The sequence below is a fragment of the Centruroides sculpturatus genome, unplaced genomic scaffold, assembly GCF_000671375.1.
Source record: "Centruroides sculpturatus isolate CEXI.00-Female unplaced genomic scaffold, Cexi_2.0 scaffold1697, whole genome shotgun sequence".
NCBI lineage: Eukaryota > Metazoa > Arthropoda > Arachnida > Scorpiones > Buthidae > Centruroides > Centruroides sculpturatus.
The window spans coordinates 81,441-103,932 of record NW_019386007.1 but is presented as its reverse complement, the minus strand read 5'-3'; the positions used below and the strand labels follow the sequence as shown (position 1 = coordinate 103,932).

General features: G+C 30.8%; 2 protein-coding genes across 2 annotated transcripts in view; both read right to left on the bottom strand.

Annotated features, from left to right (window-relative positions):
- The window catches only part of LOC111613085 (protein singles bar-like), a 12,263-nt gene extending 5,417 nt beyond the window's left edge, over positions 1-6,846 (bottom strand). Inside the window, exon 1 of the mRNA XM_023354394.1 lies at positions 6,730-6,846. Within this exon, the coding sequence (XP_023210162.1) occupies positions 6,730-6,846 (117 nt within the window). The remainder of the gene's footprint in view (positions 1-6,729) is intronic.
- LOC111613083 lies at positions 6,260-20,885 on the bottom strand. The gene is made up of 4 exons (XM_023354390.1): positions 20,708-20,885; positions 8,742-8,948; positions 8,431-8,565; positions 6,260-7,292 (listed from the first exon to the last, which is right to left on the bottom strand). The coding sequence occupies exons 1-4, from the start codon at positions 20,801-20,803 to the stop codon at positions 7,218-7,220; spliced, it is 513 nt and encodes a 170-aa protein (XP_023210158.1). The 5' UTR covers positions 20,804-20,885; the 3' UTR covers positions 6,260-7,217.
- Positions 20,886-22,492: the final 1,607 nt, after the last annotated feature.

The window sequence follows — 22,492 nt, the reverse complement described above, 5'->3', positions numbered from 1 at the left end:
TAATATTTTAAACCGTTTGATTTTTGTATTAAAGTTTTTTTAATTGATTGATGATTGATTCAATCAACTAATTTGTTGATTGTTTGATTGTATTAACTTTATTCTTTAGATATTGAAAATTAAATAAATAACATTATGTTAATTTAAGCGTACAGAAAGAAACGTTGCTGTTGTTCCAGCAAAGATCTTATTTTCACTTTACCGAGTGCCTAGTAGGTAATTCGCAGATTACCTAGGTAATTTGAGAAATGGAATAATTTTCGCAGCTTTAACGGATCACCCTAGTTAATCTGCAGATTAGCTAGGTAATGTACACATTAACGGATTTCGAGCTTTAGCGGTAACATATATACGGTTTAAATTATTTTAATAAGTAAGAATTTAAAACTTATCGAATTGCGATTAACTGAGAATAATATAATTTGCTATTGTTAATATTCTTTGGATTGTACAGTACGAACGTATCCTGATTACAGCATGTAAATGCTTACTTCTGAACAGGTTGTTTCGGGTCAATTTCTACTTGTTCAACGATTTTGTTGTTTATTTAAATTTTATACGGAGTATTAATTAGTTTGTTTTTCAATTTTTCTGGTGATAAATCTTTTTAATCTGTAATGGTAATCGCAGGGATTGTAATAAGATTAAAGATTTCGTACCTTTCTCACAAAACTTAATAATTTATCTTGTAAAACAAGAACTGTATGTGTATGATAGATATAAAAAAGGAAAATTTTAAAAATTTTTTGAATGAAAGCAATTTTTTACCAAACATACACAGGTAAAAATCATTTGAACGTTGTTACATCGATTTTAAATGAAGAATAAATTACCCGTGTAATAAAACATTTTTATTTCTCTTCATAAAAAATTTGTTCATCGGGGAACTTAAAGTATTTGAATTGAATGCTGATTAACAGTCTCAAAAACCACATTAATAAATAGATAAATGATTCCACAGGTCTGCAAAAAATTTTTTTTCAGCTGCATGGGATATTTTTGCTGAATTATATGTTTTAAAGATCATAGATTCTAAAAATGACTTTCATAACATCCCATCACGTATAGGTTTTTTTGCAAAATAAAAACAAATTTTTGATAAAAACTCTTTATTTATTACAGTGAACTATAATGAACCATATTATATTTTCTTACAACTAATCAAAAAATTGTTTCTGATACTTATATACAATTTTAGGTCTACTCTTTTTTTCTTATGACACCTTTTCTTCTTCTCTTTGATGCTTCTCCGAACTTGTTTCTGATTTCCTTCTCTTGTTTCTCGATTGAGCATCCAACAGTAGTCAGCTAACATGTTGACATCCCATTTTCCTTGGTAACATCTCTCTCGATATCACGGACATCCTGGTGAAATCTTTCACCCTGTTCTTCACTGTAGACTCCCAAGTTTTCGGGAAAATAGTCAATATGGGAGTGTAAAAATTATATACAAGGCATGTATAGAGACGATTATTCTATATGGAGCTCCATTTTGGGCGGAAGCAGTGGATAACGTTAGAGCAAGGAAGAAGCTTAATAAGGCTCAAAGATTTTCCCTCATTAGAATGTGTAGATCCTATAGAACTGCACCTACAGCAGCATTGCAGGTCATCTCCGGGGTTCTACCACTTTATATAAGAGCAAAAGAGGAGATGTGGAAGTGGAACCTTAACAACGGGGGCACCATAGATAATCCAGACAGCGATTTATATAAATATTTACAAATCGGGCTATTTCCTAACCTAAATGAGTACAACTTAAAACACTTTGTTACGACCATGAGTAGTAAAGTCAAATTTCTTGATGTTCACCCTAATACGGCAGGTGACATTTCACTGATAGACTTCAACGACAGTATAACCTCGAATTTAAATGTGTACACCGACGGCTCCAAAAGTGACTGCCGGACAGGAGCGGCTTTTGCTATTATGGACCACCAGAATATCACTAATTTTAAAGCAAGCTTTAAGCTTGGTATATGTACTATTACGCAAGCGGAGCAGTACGCAATCTTTCAAGCCCTGAAATGTATCAACAGTACCAAGATTAGAAACAAAAACATAAGAATTTTCTCTGACAGTCAAGTGGCCATTCACAGACTAAAAAATGGAAATGATATTCTAGNAAATTTCTTATGGACCCTCAGGAGGCCGCGGCCCCCGTTAAGAAACATTGCTTTATGATAGATATGGTATAGTTGAACAATGACTACCAATTTATTTACCACTATTTTTAACTTTCATTATAATGAAAATGGGTCATGATCATTTTACTTTTGCGGACCCCCTGACGTTGTCCACAAACTTCCAAATTAATTTTAATTTGCCACATGCCCCATCAGCGGTTTCAAGGACCCCAGGGGTCCATAGAAACCACTTTGAAAGTCATTAAGGCAATGTTTTCCAACGCAATTCAGAGTACTTTGGCTTAGATTTTATTTCCGTGATATTAAAAAAAATTATTAAATTTCAAATTTATAATGCATGTTTACAATATGCAAAACGAAAGTGTGCTATTTCAACAGTATTTTTGAAATTTTTTAAGAAAACAAAATACAGTATTTGTTAAAATCTTAATCGTTAAAAACGAATTGCACGGATTGAATTAAGATGATTTAATGGAAGATGAAGTATAATAGGTTCCCCGATTTAACGAACTATAATTGGGGAAAGGATGTCCACTATTGCCGTTAGATCCGCCCTATTTGAAGGTCCTTTAAACTGGGTGTATTTTAAAAACGTGTATCAATAACAGACTTACAATGTACAGGATGTATTAAAATGACATTATAATGAATAAGTATGAATAAATTATTATGGTAGTATATAGCACATTGAGTAATTTATATTCGTTGACCCACTCAACCTTTTAGAGCGCTTTAATTTTGAGATTAAAAATTTTCAAATATTTCTTTTAGAACAAATTTTTCGCCCGTTAAATCAAAGGCTTGCCGTATTCAGTTATTTTGTTAAAGGATCTGTTAACACTTATTTGATTCTCGAACTAAATTTTGTAAATATAGGAAAGATTTAAAAAAAAAAAAGAAAATCTGATCAATAAACGAATAATTTTATCACTTTAGTTGAAGCACTAAAAAATATAAAAATAGACACCTAAATCATAAAATTATAAGTAACTTTTTTCAGAAAAGCAAGAAAACAAGAACCATTATAAACTTTCAAATGAAACAAAGCATATAAAATTCGCTTATTAAACACAGTGTAAGTTGACTATACTGATTCAAATATAAAATATTTTCAAAAGTGTTTGATTTAATATATTTTGATGAGATCCTTCTAGACTGCGTTGTGAATTAAGAATTCATTCGTGAACATCTATTATCACGCGAGAGACTTTGTGGTCCTAAAAGAATTTCACATGCAAATCTTAATGCAATAAAATCAAAAGTCCTTTAAAAATTGGAGACACGATCCGTTGAAAAATGTTTTATTTCTGATACAAGGAAACCGAACTTGACTCTGATCTGGACTTTCGTGATCTTTATGGGAAATGAACAGAAAGAAGATGGATTGTAATAAATTTCAGAAAGCTATTCAGCTAAATTACTACGACCATAAAAATATTCATGATCTTATAAAACTTATATAACTTTCTGATTAAGAAAAAACTTTATTTACCTTGATAACAGAGAGGTTCAGGCCGAAGTTTTAAACCCTAAAACGTGTACGTCGATGTTCGGCGCCGCTTTCCTGTAAGACTAGAAGTTTGACAATTGTGTTTGGATAGTGGAATCATGCTCGACCATTGTGAAACTTCTAGGCTTACAGGAAACGTTTTCGCGTTTAAAACTTCGGCCACAACCTCGCTAATAAACTGATTTTAGATGAAATTTTGAACATTTTATAATTTAATACAGATTATGTAACAATTTAATAAAAGATATTTACCTAATCTAAATTTAATCTGTCTGTTATATAAAAAAAAAATTGTTTTGTTGTACGATAACAAAAATAATATATATTAAATATAATGACAAAGATTTTAAATTTAATTGTGGAAAAATTAATAAAAATTCAAATTTCGATCATTTTCTAATTAATCGAATTGATAAATGTTATAATCTAGGAATTCATAGATGATCGATAATTAATACATTTCAACATTGTTCTTAGATCAAAACAAATAATTTAAATTTAAAAGATTCATATAAATTGGTTATTATTTTTAAAAAATAGTATTTATATTTGTAAAGTTGTTTTTGAAATAAACTTCAAGATTTATGTAAAGTGGAATTTAATTGTAAAAATAATTGAATCTGAATACTTAGTTTACTAAGCCCGATAAAAATGTAAATGCTCTAAATTTTAAATTATCTATGCAGATATTTTTGAACAATATAATAGTAGTAATGACCAAATATATTTTTGCATTTTGATTTGTTATATTTTACTTCGTACACAAAGTTATTTCCTGAAATTATTGTAGAAATGACAATTTTGAAACACTAAATTCATTATATATTAAAAAATCTCGTAAAAATGACTGAAAGTAGGTCATAACTAATTCCTATACGTTTAGTCAAGTTAAAAACATCGTATTTATTTTAAGATGTTATTGCTGTGACTTAAATCGCATCAGGTTTACGTTAAAGCGATGACTTCTGTATTCTTAAACAGACACATCATTTAAAAAAAGAAAAATATTGGGCCACTAGAAGAAAAGTTCGGACACATCTGTACAGAAGGAAGAGAACTTAAAATTAACATTTACGAAGTATTAAATTAATTTTATCAAAATGATCGTAATTTTTATATATATTCTTAATTATTACAATGAATATATCATCATTTAGTGCAGCGTTTCTCAAACTGGGGTCTTCAGACAAATTCTAGAACATCCGCGAAACGTTGAGAAGGTACTGTACGTAGTAATGCGCGTTTATTTTCCTAAAATATACAGGCAGAACCAAGTATTTTTGCTTAAAAAAACTACTTACTTTTCGATACGATATGCATAAATTGATTCCTCAGAATGCGTTTAATTCCTATTACTAATTCATCTCAATCATAGCGCATATCAATCGTTTACGCTCTCAACTAATAGAAAACAGTTTGCAGACTGAAAGCAAACTTTTGATCCAGCGCGTTGCTTAAGTATTAATACCCAATCATTTCCACGATTATTATTCTTTTCCAATATTGTAATTTAAAGTTTCTTTTAACTATGCTTTAAAATCCTGATTATATAATTAAAATAATCGAATTATGCTGGAAACACACAGAAGCAAACCGCTAATTTAAAATAATAGCTTAAAAAGGAAGGAATTCTTTGGGCCAATTTTATAAAAATTGAAATTCTTTCTATCAATAGTTTTGCAGATCTTTCAATGCGTTCAAATGTGGGGGGAAACAATAAGTAATATAAGAAGTATTACTTATTGCTATTACGGTAATAAGTAAAGAAAATTTATCTAAACATGCAGGGAATGCCTCAAAATAACTGATTTAAGAGCAATAACGAGACATTTTATATTTTTGATAAAATAGCCTACATTAAAATTTAATTGTAAAAAGGAAAAGGATCTTTTCATAAAATGATAAAAAAGAAAAGCATTTCACACAGTTAGAAAAAATATTTTATAAAAATGAAAAATTAAAAATAAAACTATGAAAAATGTTTGAATTAAGAACGTAGATTTACCAGTCGTTCAAATATTTTGAAATTTGAAGACCAAGTTAAACTAAGGAGTTTAATTATTCATTAATTAAAAAAAATGCAGCACGTGAGCCAAGTATGAACTTCCGAATACAGAAATATTTTTATAAAGTATAAATAGATAATTCGTTTAAAAAAATCAAAATGAATTATAAATCGTAGTAAAATTGTATAAAAGTTATTATAAAACATTCTAAATCAGAGGTTCCCAACCTGATGCTGGTGGAAAAAAAATTTATTTTTCATTATATTTTATTATTGTATTTAATGTTTAAAAATTTTAGTAGAGTAAAATTCACTTTTGAATTTTAATGGCTAATTCTTCTTATTTGATGTTTTATTCCGTTCTATTTGGAATTTATTCTTATTGTGTCAGTGTAAAAAAAGGATCGGTAAATTAATTTCGGAAGGATCAACGGTAAAAAAGGAGTATCTATTCTAAATGAAAATAAATATTTTAATAAAATGGTAATTAATTTTTAAGTAAAATTAATCCTTTTATTTACAATAGATACACATAAAAGTTTTTAAAAATATATAAAAAACAAGATTTACATTTTACACAGAAATGTAAGTCATAGGAATTAAAATTAAATAATAAATTTTAAGAGCAAGCAGACATTTTACAAAAGTTAACAATTTTTTAAATGTTTTGTTTAAAATTGTATTGTTTCATTAATATTTTAGGATGGCCAGGTCAAAAACCTTTGAGTTTTTTGAAGGTCTGCAACGTAATCTTAACAGACGTCTGGCTGTCGACCTCGGAGAAATAAAGTTATTTTTGTCAAATGGCACTGAATCTTGCTTGTATCGTCGTACATTAATGGCACGTTCTGAACAAACCTTTACTTTTATGTATTGATCATTTATAACTTTACAAAGCATTTTATCCAACAATGTATTAGAGTTAAGAAATTAGACAACGATAATAAAATATATAAATTGTTAAAAATTATTGAAACAATTCTTTATAATTAAAATTAAACGCTTTTACCGAAATATGTAGAGAACAAAGACAATATATAGATTGTTATAAGTATGTACTGTACTTACAACTTCTGCAAGCTTGCAAACTCCAACCCGTTCCGATAGGAATGCTGTATGTAAGCAGGAACAGCATCCACTTTGAGGAACTTGCGTTTGTGGTCGAGTTACTACAACTGTTGGCATCTTCGCTCTTCCTCAACCCTACTGATTCTCTCGTTCGAAACTCTTGTCTCTAAAACTAAAAAAATCGGTCCCAGGATATTTTTTCCCCATCACTCTCACGTGATTTGGTGACGTGCCATACAGATGACTCCTTTCCGGTATGTACACACTTTTTGCATTGAAGCAGCATTGAGAGTTTATGGTGCATTAAAAAGGTATTTTGCCAGTAAACTATCATGGAATAATTTTATTAACTTTATAATACAAAACGAATAAAATATAGAAATTTTATAAAAACACAACATAAAATAGGAATATAAATTATATGACGACGACACTAACAAAGATTGCATAATAACGAATATATATAATTAGAACAAATATATTAAGACTTATGTGCCTTTAAACATTATGTAGGAATACATAAAACTGGTCACGTAAAGGCCCGTGTTTATTAAACCAAATACCTGAAATAAAAATTGAAATTTTACTATAAATATATCAGTAAAAAAAATTCATTGAAAAAGTATTGCTTTAAAACTAAATTATTTACAACATATATCTAGTCTGCTTGGTTTTTTTTATAGAAAGTTTGCATATTCGGTTTTTATTTTTATTCCATAACTATGAAAAATACAGCCGACCCCCCTATAACACTGTTGATAATTCCGTTTTATATGAATTCCATGTTGTACGAGTCACTTAGATTTTACAAATACGTGAGCCGTTCACAGCCCAGCACACGTATTTGTAAAATCTAAGTGTATTAGATTTCTGGGATCGACTGTATTAGAAAGTATAATGTAATAGAACTAAATATTACAAAACGTCAGAAACAGAAAAAAATTTTTTTTCGGTTTATGTGCAAACTAATAGGAAACAACTATAAAATTAAAGAAATAATAGCAAATTACATCATTAATTCGCGTATAGTATTAATGAATTTGAGAAATTTCTTACGCATTTTGTTTGTTTTTTAGTATTAAATATAAATAAAAATATATTGAACCGATGTAGAGATTAAACTGAACTATAGTAGAAGTTCGTTAATCCGGCTTATACGGGACCAATGGTGCGGATTACCGGACGTTGCATGCTTTTGATTTATTTACGCAAGTTCTTTAAATCGAGAGTGTATGACATACGTTAAAATTGAAAAAAAACGTATTAAAATGTTAGTTACTGAACAACGTTATTGCACAAAATCAATATTAGCAATGACTCATGTGCATAACTGCAATACGAATATTTATTTTCTAGACATATACTGTGTTGCATATTCACAAAAGCTGCACATGCTATATTAATTTTATATAGGCCTATATATATATATAATTAAAATGTCAGAATCGCTTCATATGTTATATTTGAAGATTTAAAATTACTTAAGCTTCACTTTTGTCTATTAAAGATCAATATATTTCTATACGAAGCTTTTCTGGAAATGAAATTAATAACTCCTCTTACAAAAAAATGAAGCATTATTAATTTCATCTTCCATTAGCGTTCACGCATTGTGTTTATTATTAAGCGTTTCGTAAAATATATTTTTTTTAATAAATAATTTCTTTAAAATTTTTATTTTTACAACATTCAGATACTTACCGAAGCAGTTATAAGTCCAGCATAACCTCTTTCCCGATATAATACCAGTTTACTATTTCTCTGTATTATTGTTATCATTAGAGCCAAGCTACTTGTCAAATAAAAAACGGAAGCAAATCCATGATAAATCAGCTCCTAATTATAAAATATCATTTTAAATATATTTCCTAATATTCTATATAGTCGTATGTTATGACATTTATAATTTAGTAATGTCAGTATGCATAATTAAACACTAAAATTACCATATAACTCAATATAGGTTAGTTAATATATAATGCATTGTTTAACACTTAAATTCTGACACTTACAGTTGTAGTTTTCGGCAAAACTGTTGCAGTTGATAAGGATATCACGTAAGAAATTAACAGAGTCGCAGTACCATGTAAACAACTGAATGTTACCAGGAAAAAATAGGTTTCAGATAATGATCCTTTAAATCCTTGATATTCCGCTACACCAAAACGATCCCGAGTGCAGTAGTATAATATAAGGCCCAAGCATAATAATCCTAAAAACTGAAAAAATATATATATAGTTGTCATAAAGTCCTCCTTTCAATGACAAAGTTTGTATTAAATATCTTTAGAAGCTATTATGATGTATACAGTATTTAAAAAAGTCTTATAAAATGTGAATGGTCAACAACTCATCTTTACCAAAATTATGAAAAATAGAATTTGATTTATTATTTTCTTTTGATTTTATTATAAAGTTAAATGTATTTTTATGGCTATTTATTAAATATGAATAAGAACTATAACAGGAATTTGTATTAATTTCAGTGTCTCGTTAAAGAATAATTCAAGAAAATAAATTACTGAAAAATTGAAACAATTATGAATAAAAATGATCATACCATTAGCTTCATAAAAAATACTTTAATTATTATAAACGAATGTTCAAATGAATCTAATAAAAATTTCATAAAAAGTACCCTATAATAGAAATGAAAATGAATAATTTACAGGTTTTTAGCAAAAGAGATAATTATTACTGTTGCTATATAACTGCTCGAAGTGTCGAATCAGCAGTTAAAAATGAATATTCAGAATAAAAATGTTAGTGTTCACACTCTTCGCCTATGAGCACTAAGACGACCTTTTAATCAAGCCCATCGTGAGTATTCCAGCAATTGGGAGGCCAGGTAGAGAGAGACTGGACCTAAATGTTGAAATTGGGACGGACCACCCCGAAAAGTTTCTAGTTTTTCGACCTGTCCGGATTCGTTTTCGAGTCTCCAAGGAGCTGTGGGCTTACACCAACACCCGCAGCCTATAGAAAAGAGGCCACGAGCTACAGAAAAAAAAATCACCATACATTATGCAAGAAGCGGCATACTATGATTTAGGGTCCATTTACACACAACAGTGACCGTGCAATTCAGTGATTTTTTTGCCGGTGGGAAATCGTTGATCTAGTTTTAACCCACCTTGTCCAGACTCGTTCGTCACAGTAGCCTGACCGTACCGTGAAAGTAGATTTGGCCGGAACTATATTTTCACTGACGGCAAATTTTGTTTTCTAATGGATGACGAATGTTTAATTGAAATCGTGCATCTACATCCTCTTCTATTTGATTTATCTCATTCGAAATACATTGACATTGAGTACAAAATATTTTTGTTTTGTTTAATAAAATATGAAATGCATATTAGGACATTCGAAAATATTCAAAATATAGATTCGTCATTTATTAATTTTTTTATAAAGAGTATGAAACCCCCTTCTGTTGATGTTTTTTGGTCCATGCTTGATGTACCCACTTGCGGCGCTTTCTTGATTGCATTTCTTTATTCTTCATCCAAACACATAGCTATCATAGCCAATTCATCCTCAGAAAAGTCCACGACCACTCACCGACATCACGGTCACGTCATTGTTGTGTGTAAATATTCATCACTGTGCCGGCACGTCACTGTTGTATGTAAAGGACCCTTAACGTCACTCCCACACGGTGTGTCTGCAATTGCAATTGGGGCTAATTTGGACTTGAAAAGGAAGAAGGGTTCCTTGTTTTCAAGGTCATGTTTTGGTCAACATACGACGAAGCTGCATGAGACAATGGACAAATGTCGTTCATAAGTTTATTTTATATGTGCAGAATAGGAAGAGTCATGAATTTTATGTTTGTTAATAAATTCGGGACTCTTTAGAAAAAGAGCAACCCAGACGGAAAAGGACACGTATTCCAAGTGCCCTAATGTACAGGCGAGGCGCCCGTACATTAGGGCACTGGCTTAACTTTCGTTACCTTTCGTTCTAATATTTTCTTTTATATGGTTGTTATTTGTTTATTCTACGAAAGTTTAAAGTAAAAAAAAATGACCAAAATTAATAGACTATAATAATAATCGCATACACGTACCTACTAAACATTAGAATTTGCTATGGGTTTTACTTATTTAAGCTAATGACATTTATAAATTCAAAATGTAAGCAGTCTTACAATGTAGGATGGAGCATAACAAGGCTTTTTATCAGTTCCACCTTACAACAAAGATTACAACAAAATTTATTATATCATCATTGATGCAATAAGACAATGCAGTTTACAGGGTTCTTAGGAACTTACCTTATTAACTACCTGTGGTAGCGTTATGGAAGTAATTGGCATCTATAGGAAAATGGCCATGCACAGTCCATTGAAAGTGATTTTAGTGCCCCTAGTAATGAAATACGGAACTAAAGAAAACTAACTCGGAAACCAACAGAAATAGAGAAAAAATCCAATTACAAAATGAGAGCGTTGTTTAATTAGTATAAAACTATACTTGGTTTCCGCTTACAGGGAAGAGCAGAAAAGAAAGCGTCGGCGGAAAAGAGATTTCCGGCTGCAACAGGAAAGCAGTTACACGAGATACCAAAGCATTATTCTAATTTGGATTTTGGGGATACCTGAAAGATCAAATGTATGCTACAGAACCTTCCACTGTGACAGATTTAATGGAACGCATCATCAACGCCTGTAAATTCTGTAACTCATGCAATGCTGCATTTTGTTCGAGATGAGATTCTGTCCCGAATCCAGAAATGTATCGTCGCTGATAGTGCACACTTTGAACTCATTGTACAGTAGATTACTTGGTAGATTAGTTGCACCTATAGTGCACGAACTTTGCGTTACGTCTTTGTTACATTTTGCAAAAATGTCAGTCTTTCCTGCAAGCTGAACCAAACATCGTTTTGTACTAATTAAACAACACACTTTCATTTTTTAAATGAACTTCTTGCCTACTCTGTTGGTTTTCGAGTTAGTTTTCTTTTAGCTCCATATTTTGTCATTTCGCCATTGGGCCACTAAAATCACGTTCAATGGCTTGTGCATGGTCACTTTCCTATAGAAGCCAATTACTTCCGTTGCACACGACAGGGTAGTTTAAAAGTTATAGGGGATATGCGGACTTTCCTACGAACCCTGTATAATAATCACACATTCGTATCATAATTCAAAACAATGCTGCACATCATTTTTACTAAAAAAGATTATATAATACGAATATATAACAGATAATTGTTCGACTAACCAAGTATTGCTTTCTTAGTGTCGATATTGAGTTTTAATGCTTTCAATAAAAACGAAAGGAAATAATTCACATTTAGTAAACAAGATCATATTTCTCTAATTCATTATGATCATAAATTATTCCAAAAAGATTAATTCTATTGATATTTTCTTCAGAAATTAAAAGACAATATCTTAAATATTTTTCAACTCCTGTACTTCCTTCGATAAATTTCTTATTATAATATAGTTCTTCCATTTTAAAACGTAAATCAAGCACATTAATAAATTTAAGTTGTGTAAATTTTTCTCTCACATTTGCATAATCAGTATCTACTAAATATTTAAGAACAAAATTCCAACGACTCAATATAGCTATCATCAAAATAATTTGAAATATTGCATTCTTTACAAACAGTTTAGGCATTAATATTTAATTATCCAATGATTATGAAATAAATTTTAAAAGTTCTAAAATGAAAAATCTTATGTGTAGCATATTTAATTCCTACAAAATTTAAATTCTATTCCCAAATTTTATATTTAAGATCCCAAATCTATAAAACGTAACTAGATGCAATTATAACTATAGATAAAAATCAAATTTATTACGACTGAATTGATTTAAAAAATTTCACATATTTATAAATTCAAAAATTTTAACAAGCAGCATTTGTTTCGGCAATAAAATGCAGCATTGGAATGGAGGAAAATTAACAATTTGTCATCTTTATCAGAAAGCCCTATCCAGGATCAATCATATCAATCAATCATCTAGATAAGCTCTTAGTTTCATAAATGATCTATAACCGTAGTCCGATATTTCCGTAGAGTTTGATTTATAGATTGAATTAATTTAGTTTTAATTTTACTTTTTCATATTGGTACATTCCTTTATGTTTACTTTTAATTTAAATATTCATTAAAAGTTTTATCTTGTTTAATCGTCGTTAGTCAATTAAAGACATTTAATATTATATGGCTCGTTATTCTCATGTTATTGGACAGATTGGTGTTCTGAAGCGATAAAAGAAATTACGCAATAAACGTTCGAGACCAAAGACAATATTGAGCGAGATATTTTGTAAAAAGCTTAAATAAATAATTCTTTATATATTAAGAATCTAATATATAATATGTTAACTTTTTCCTTTAGAGAAATTATACACTGATGCAACCAGGAGAGGACGAAAGTCAGGGCTCACCAAGAAACTCAAATATCTTTTTACCTTATAATTTTAATTATCCAGTGTGAATTATATGTTCACGTATAATTTATTTTAATTTATACTATTTTTCGAATTTTGAAATATAAATTATCTAATAAATGTTCAATAATTTTCTGATCATTTACTTTAATGTGTTAAAAATGCGAGTAACACTGTACTGTACAGTACAGTACATCTGTGTGATTGTACTGTAGTAAGTGAGACATCACAAAGAAATTTCTGGGTATGTCGGTATAAATATATATGTTACCGCTAAAGCTCGAAATCCGTTAATGTGTACATTACCTAGCTAATCTGCAGATTAACTAGGGTGATCCGTTAAAGCTGCGAAAATTNTTATTATTATTATATTTTTTTTTCTTTTCTTCGCGTAATATTAATTTTGTTGTTTTTTTTTGTAAGTTTTGTCAATGCTGATAATATGTTCAGGCTTGAGATAGATCGAGAGAGAGAGAGAGATTTTTCGTGTATTACCTCGAAAAAATTTTTTTTCTCCCCTTTGTTTATACACACAGAATTTCTCTATATAACGGAGATGCGAAATTTCCCCCCCTGGTAAGGCGAACAGAGATTTATGAAGTTTCAAATCTGGAGTTTTGCCTTTCGAGTTTTGACTTATAAATTGACGTCGAGCACAGGCATAGAAAGACAAAAGGGAATTTTAATGGTGCATAATGGAACGAAGATAGAAAATACCAAGAATATATCTCTTTGAGAACTTCAAAAATATAACTCGTCGATCAACATGAAGATCTCCATCATATCAATAGTCAACTTCATCTCTCCCAACAGAAGAAAGAAAAATCACACCAAGGGTGTGCGATTTTTAGAAAAGTGGGGAGTCATGTGAAAATCCGACTCTTTTAAGAGAATTTTTATTAAATACGTAACAAGTTATATTTCTTTCATCATCATTTTCGTTGTTTCTCCCATTCTCACCCTAATGTCCGAGGAATAGACCCCAGATAGTGAACTGCATAATTCGTCCGTCAAGAAGGTCATCCCTAGGACGAAGTCGTCCGAGGCGACCGCGGAAGAAATCCCCTCTCCCCGGGACATTTGTTTGTTTTGCTAATTGGTCACACCGCAGACACCTTGTAATAGAGTAGTATCCTGCAAGTGTCTGGTGGACGGAGACGGATGGGTGTTCCTGTATGGAGAGTAGATCAAGAGGTCACCTACAAGGGCACCCTTACGGTGAGAACATTACCAAAAATGGTCAGTCATCTCCCCAGGTGGTGACGACTTTAACATTAATTGGTCAAGCGATGTCTGCATTGTCGTCACCCATGACGGGGGAGACTGTCAGAAATCGGGAGAAGTGACAGTTTGCGTCAGAAGAATCCCCGAGATTTCCCACGCTAAAAAGGTATAAAAGGGGAATGATCGAAGATCTCGAGGCGATCATCGGAGGACGCGATCAACGAAGAAAGAAGACTACAAGCGTCTACTCTGGAAGGACTTCAAGGTTTCTGATCGCCGACCTATAGAGGTAAATACTTAGATTATTTTTACTTCACTCTCTCTCGGTATACTCGGGACTTAGAAAATATTGTCTGTCGATATACTCGGAACTTTGAATTTATTTATCTGTTCCTTTGGATAGGACTTAGAATTATTTTGTGTCGAAGACCTTTGATGGTCTCACTTACGAAATAGACGGACATCGGTAGTTCGATATTGTCGCGACTCGGAATTTATTATGATTATCACTTTCATATTGTTTAGAATTAAAGTGTAATTTTAATATATTTGTTTTTATTTTTAAGTTTATATTAAATATGTTACTCCTAATTTAATGACTCTTGATAAGTACTATCAACATCTCATCATGACTTCGTTACGCCTCCCACTCCTTTTGCCCTCCTATAGCCACTCTCTGACAGCGCGCCGGTAAGTGGGAGAAACTCTTATCCTATCCCCTCGGTTTGCACATATTGGTGTCATCCGACAAAACAAGCCATCCGACAACCGAGAGCGGGTCTTCCCGACCCGTGCAGATTAAGCGGTCATTAGGGTTCGACCCGGTGACCCCCTGCTACTCACATCAGTATTCCAGTAAACATAATCAAAGAAAATGGTGAAAAAACCAAGACATACAAGGAAACAATGGAATACATCATGGATGTTCATTTCCCGGATGATAAAGAATCGCTGGATAGCCAAGAACAAAAGAAAATCCGGAGTTCAATGAAGATATTACCTAACACACCTGATGATGTATTATTCACTTACAGTGAAATCAGTAGGGCTATTAAGACCTTAAAGTATAAGAAGTCACCGGGGCTTGATGGGGTCACCCCAAAAATGCTAAAACATGCTTTTAATGCTGTGCCTACTGCTTTGGTCTATATCTATAACTTATGCCTACAAACAGGGACCTTTCCCAAAAAATGGAAGACAGCAAATGTCAAATTTATACCTAAAGGTGATATCCAATACATAGCAAGGGCAGATCAACTCAGACCTATTAGTCTTCTCTCGGTTCCAGGGAAAGTCCTAGACGGTTTGATTATTAATAGGATAAATCACCATTTAAACATCAACAATAGTCTTCATAAGAAGCAATACGGCTTCATCAAAGGTAAATCAACATACCATGCAATTGGTCAAGTTAATAAATATATAAATGAATCATGGAGAAGGAACGAGCATTGTTTACTTATATCTATAGATTTTAAAAATGCCTTTAATACCCTATGGTGGCCAGCATTAATGAAGCAACTCCAGTTATTTAAATGCCCTAAGAACTTATATAACATTCTTCTAAACTACTTAGATAACAGAACAGCTGGCACTTTTGATTTTGGAGAAAATATTATCAGGAACCTATCTAAAGGCTGCCCCCAGGGGTCCCGTTCGGGCCCTGGCTTGTGGAACATCGCGTATGATGGGCTCTTGAAAATAAATGAGGAAGACGAACATCCAAGTAATTTTAAAATACAGGGGTACGCAGATGATACTCTAATAATGGTATCAAATAAAAACAACAAAACATTACAAAAGGACGCTAATGATATTCTGGAAAAAGTGAGCAATTGGTACATAACAAATAAATTACAAATCAACTACAGTAAGTGTGATGCAATGGTATTAACCAAAGGTACCCAACTTAAAAAACCCCTGAAAATTCTTATCAATAAACAAAAGATAAAAAAATACCAACAGCTTGAAATATTTAAACATTAACTTTGACCAAAATATGAAATGGGCTACGCATCAGAGTAAGATCTCAGACAAGGCAATAAGGATCTCTCATGCACTACAAAGCATATGCAGCAGGAAATGGGGGTTAGGAGAAAAAGCAATAAAAATTATATACAAGGCATGTATAGAGACGATTATTCTATATGGAGCTCCATTTTGGGCGGAAGCAGTGGATAATGTTAGAGCAAGGAAGAAGCTTAATAAGGCTCAAAGATTTTCCCTGATTAGAAAGTGTAGATCCTATAGAACTGCACCTACAGAAGCATTGCAGGTCATCTCCGGGGTTCTACCACTTTATATAAGAGCAAAAGAGGAGATGTGGAAGTGGAATCTTAACAATGGGGGCACCATAGATAATCCAGACAGCGATCTATATAAATATTTACAAATCGGGTTATTTCCTAACCTAAATGAGTACAACTTAAAACACTTTGTTACGACCATGAGTAGTAAAGTCAAATTTCTTGATGTTCACCCTAATACGGCAGGTGACATTTCACTGATAGACTTCAACGACAGTATAACCTTGAATTTTAATGTGTACACCGACGGCTCCAAAAGTGACTGCTGGACAGGAGCGGCTTTTGCTATTATGGACCACCAGAATATCACTAATTTTAAAGCAAGCTTTAAGCTTGGTATATGTACTATTACGCAAGCGGAGCAGTACGCAATCTTTCAAGCCCTGAAATGTATCAACAGTACCAAGATTAGAAACAAAAACATAAGAATTTTCTCTGACAGTCAAGTGGCCATTCACAGACTAAAAAATGGAAATGATATTCTAGCTAATCTCACCCGGCAGGAACTGTTAAGCTGTCATAATAAAGTAGCCTTTACTTGGGTGAAAGGGCATTCTGGAATAGAAGGGAATAACATCGTAGATCAAATGGCCAAGCAAGCTGCTGCATCCTCTGCTACCCCAACTTATTGGGAAGTCCCTAAGAAAATAATCAATAATGTAATACATCAAACATCAGTGCAACTCTGGCAACGCGAATGGGAGGATGGAGCAACCGGAAGGAAGACCTTCCAGTTCCTTCCCAATATCTCTGGGAGGCCCCATAACAAATTTTTCCATACTAATTTCCACATTACGCAGTTACTAACTGATCATGGTAACTTCTCACAGTATTTAAACAGATTTGGCATTCGGACTCATCCATTTTGTGATTGCAACAATTCCATCCAGAATGCCGAACATTTAATTTTCGAGTGCAGCAAATACGAAAACTACAGAATAAATCTAGAGGGCATTGTCCTCAATAAAGGATTCAATTGGCCCTGCAAGTTGTCAGTATTTGTCGAAGACAGAGATATATTTGAAGGACTAAATAACTTCTTAATAAAAACAAAAGCTCTGGAATCAACATTTGTCAGCAACGGTTCTTATTCTCCATAGGACCCTTGTTTCTGCATTGTTCAAGTAAGGTATCTTCTACTGTTATTAGGTAATTTGCTAAGCGTCTATTTGTTTGGGCTTATAATGTATTAACACTGTCGGGCTCTGATTGTTACACTAATTACTCATCAGTATTCTCTTATATTATAAGGTATCGTACTTTGGGGTCTCAACATTGTATCATGGTCTATACCATCGTAACAAGGCATATAAAATTATTATAAGATACTTTTCACTGTATGTATTGTTGCGGCCTCTATCTATTTCAGCATGTAAATCGTCATGTAATTAGTGTATTTATTGATTAAGTGTAGCAGCATTTACGCTTTCTGTATTTCTCTTTTTTTTTTTTTCTTTTGCAATTATTTGTTTATTCTTTAATTAATACCTCGATACGGGGCGCTACTGGGTCTCCCATCTTCACCATCTTTCCTTTCCTCCTTTAATTTTCCCCTCCACCTTCCCTAGTGCTTTCTCCTTCCACTTCTCATCCAGGTAATACCTTTGAGTAAGCCTGGATTTTCATCCCCTTTATGCTAAGTAAGTAAGTGTAAAAAATGAACTTTTAAACTCATCTTGCATCCTTGAGCTTCATACGCTGCCAGTGTGCGTTATACAATGGTTTTGTAGTCAGGGTATATTCCCCAAAAACTTATGCACTATATTCCTGAAAGAGTCCCATGCTTCTTTCTCCTTTTCTCCTATTGTTTCCAAAAAAGAGGGGATCAGATAAAGGGGATGTTGACTTTTCACTATGTATTCACCACAAACATAACAGAAGCTGTCGGGAGAAATTACACAACCTCTGCGAGCCATATTCAGAAATAAAAATACAAGCGCAGTAGCGTTCGAATGCTGGATATAAACTAAGTGTGGCCAGAGAGATACTGAACTTATTTAGCTTATTGAAACATGATCTAATCCAACAGCAGGTTGTTTATATTTATTCCTAGTATCCCAGATAACATATCGAAACATGCTCAACCTCACCAGTAATATTGTAAGTACCAGTAATAAACTCACTGTCAACTTTTAACCCGTTTCTACATGATCATGCGATCTTCCTCCTAACGCTAAAACTACTTGACTCACCTCTCCCTAACACTACTCTCTTCAACTATTAACATTTTTTATTTATTTATTGCCAAGTCCAGCTATAATTGATAGAATTAATGTGAGAATTCTACGGTAGATACAAACAACAACTTGAGTGTAACAAAAAAAAATTGACGAGATGGGATTTTTTTTTGGTATTTTTTTCGTTTTTACCAAGTTGAAATCTATAAGAAAATGTATAAAAATCCTATGCAGTTTTTTACTTGCAGGCCTGTGTTCTTTATAAAAATAATATGACCTGTATTTAAGAAAAAAACCTTATTTATATTTTGTGAATCTTTTTAAAATCTAGTTCAAACTAACTGTATTTTCACGAATTTGTTAGAAAACAAAACCATTTTGAATTCTTCAGAATATTAATAAAATCTATTGTTAACTAAGCTGCAAAATTTGCTTCACTGAAGGGAATGAAAGAAATATATATATATATAATTTCATATATTTGCCATTACATATGCAAAAGACATTGTTTATTTGTTCACAATTTCTGTATAAAACAACAAAAAAATACCAGTACTTTACAGACATGAGATGCACTGTACAATACCATTCATGTGTTAAACTAAGCAAATACTATACTGTAGCAAATATATGATTATTATGCTAGAGATAAATCATTTTCCGAGTTTATGCCATAGAATTTTAGATATTTCATAATCGAAAAGATTTTGTGTGTCAAATTTTTAAATTTAAAAGCTAGCAATTAGTATCAAAAGATACCTGCTGAATGTATTATGAAACAAGTAACATTCTTTGTAACACATTAGCATATCAATAATAACGAAGTTTTTAAATTTCTTTCGTTAAGATAATTGTCTTTTCTAACTCTAAATTAATGAGGAGTAAACAAAAATTTTGATTTAGAAGATTGTATTAAACCAAAAGAAGAAGACAAAACTTTTTAAAAGGGGGAACTTTGTAAACTGATAAGGAAATGAAATATATTAATTAACAAAGTTGAAGTCCGTCTAACAAGATTTTTTTCGTTATACTAAAACTTCTGTAGCCTATTTCAACTAATATTTTTTTTAGAAAATTTCACGAAATACTATTTCAATATGATTGTATACTACCCAATTATTATGTTAATTTAATTAAGTCAGATAAAATCCGTGTAACATTCTTTAGATTATTTGAGCAATAAAAGTTATAAAATTTACAAATAATAAAATTATAGGAATCATTAATTTCTAAAAAGTTAAGTTTTTAAACTTTAGCACGAACATTCAAAAACAGTTTAAAAATTATAATTTCCATTGATTCGACAATTATAATTTTTAATTGTAAGATTATTAAGAAAATAAATTTAAAATTAGATTATTTAATAATTTAAAACTAATATCAGTTTTTTTTAAACTATGATTAATGATATTCAATACTGTTGCTTTGCGATTTTTTTTTCTTTTGACATCAAGTTTAAATTATTAAATTATCTCACATTATATTTTAAAACATTTTTAAAAAGTACTTATTACTTTTAAATGGAGAAACTATAATTTATTATAAATTGCTCTCAAAATTATAGTTGTCCAGTTTATTTAAAATCTAAATGTCATTTGTTGATTTAATACAGTATCATCTTTATGGAAGTAAAAGTACTTCTATGAATACCAAAAAACAATAAAATTATATTTAGTAAACTGTCAAATAGTCCATTTAAATAAAATTCATTTTTAATACACTTTAATTACACCTCTACAATAGAATCAGAATGTATATACTCTAATACTTTCTTTTAAAGCTTTAAATAACTATTTATAAATTACATAAAGGAACATAATATAATTAACATAATAATAACAACAACAAATAACTCACTAGTTGGACACACTTAATAATCCCTTGAATGCTTTTTACATAACTGACATTTAAAACTAAATAAGGCCTGGAATTTTTAGCTCTGTCACCCGACATTTTCTACCGAAAGTAATATGGCTCGTTCTCTATTCTCCAAACTCAGGCGATGATATCATTTCACTCCACCGGACGTTCCGTCACTCCCTCTCACCACGCTTCCGCTGTTATGATAAACAAATTTAACTTTAAAATTTTAAACTTCTTTACAATTTTACAATTTAAATTAATCGTTTCGTCCACACGAAACGATTTTCGTTTACTTAAATGTTTTTCAAAATTTAATCAGTTTATTGTAACACGATACAAATATTTTTTAAAATATATTTTAGATTTCTAGGAAATTACTATTATAATTTTTGAATCACGTGTTAGGTAAACAAAATAATTTCTGCTGATTTAAGATGACTCGTTGTGATTTTCTTCAAATGCGGTTTGTTTTGAGAAATAAGAAATGGTTTGGTATATTAAAATATTAAAAAATATATTAAAAATTGATATTTGTAGTCTAGTACAGTTTAGTTTTAATCTTAGAAAAGGAGATTTAAATTAATAGTTTTGATATATAAAACATCATTATTTCAGTTCTTTTTATGATAAACATTAGCAAATAAATTGTGGCAAAGTAAAATGAATTTGTATATATCCACATTTGTTCTTTCTTTCAAAAGTTGTTTAATATTAGCACTTATAAAAGAGCACATCATCTAAAATCATATTAGTATGATTCCATAAGAGTATACCGGTAATTTATACTGAACTATACTGTATAATAAACTATTATTAAAATGTAAATACTGTATAAAGCTATATGAATTGCATCTAGATATATTGTATAGCGCTTTTGTGACTTTAAAGTTAGAGCACTCTATTTAAAGTTATCAAGATAAAATTATATAACATAAAATCAATTAATATTCTCTGTTAATTTATTTAGTTGTGAGTAAATCCCAAACAAACATAATTGAAAAATTAAAATTTAATTTAATTCGAATACGGTATAGCTTTTAATTATTTTAACAATAAAACTTAAATATGTTCGACTTTTACTTTCCCGGATCTGCGGATCTCTTAAGTATAACAGAGAGAAATAGGGATTGTAAATTTACAGACTTTTTCATTTACCGGTAATTCGGTAAATGAAAATTAAAATACATGTTTACCAGTAAATTACCGGTAAATTTTTTCCTGAAAAATAAAATTAAGGTGATAAAAAATATAAGTAATTTTGATTTCCATTTCACATTTTTTATTTCAAAGATACAGANATTTGCCATTACATATGCAAAAGACATTGTTTATTTGTTCACAATTTCTGTATAAAACAACAAAAAAATACCAGTACTTTACAGACATGAGATGCACTGTACAATACCATTCATGTGTTAAACTAAGCAAATACTATACTGTAGCAAATATATGATTATTATGCTAGAGATAAATCATTTTCCGAGTTTATGCCATAGAATTTTAGATATTTCATAATCGAAAAGATTTTGTGTGTCAAATTTTTAAATTTAAAAGCTAGCAATTAGTATCAAAAGATACCTGCTGAATGTATTATGAAACAAGTAACATTCTTTGTAACACATTAGCATATCAATAATAACGAAGTTTTTAAATTTCTTTCGTTAAGATAATTGTCTTTTCTAACTCTAAATTAATGAGGAGTAAACAAAAATTTTGATTTAGAAGATTGTATTAAACCAAAAGAAGAAGACAAAACTTTTTAAAAGGGGGAACTTTGTA

What these genes read in the sequence shown, in the direction of transcription:
- LOC111613083 (XM_023354390.1), bottom strand. Translation starts at nt 20,803, where the DNA reads ATGTCGGGTGACAGAGCTAAAAATTCCAGGCCTTATTTAGTTTTAAAT. An exon ending in TTATTAAGTGTGTCCAACTA is followed by an intron (nt 8,949 to 20,707) that starts GTGAGTTATTTG and finishes ATATTTTTTCAG; the next exon opens with TTTTTAGGATTATTATGCTT. An exon ending in TTTTGCCGAAAACTACAACT is followed by an intron (nt 8,566 to 8,741) that starts GTAAGTGTCAGA and finishes TTTTATAATTAG; the next exon opens with GAGCTGATTTATCATGGATT.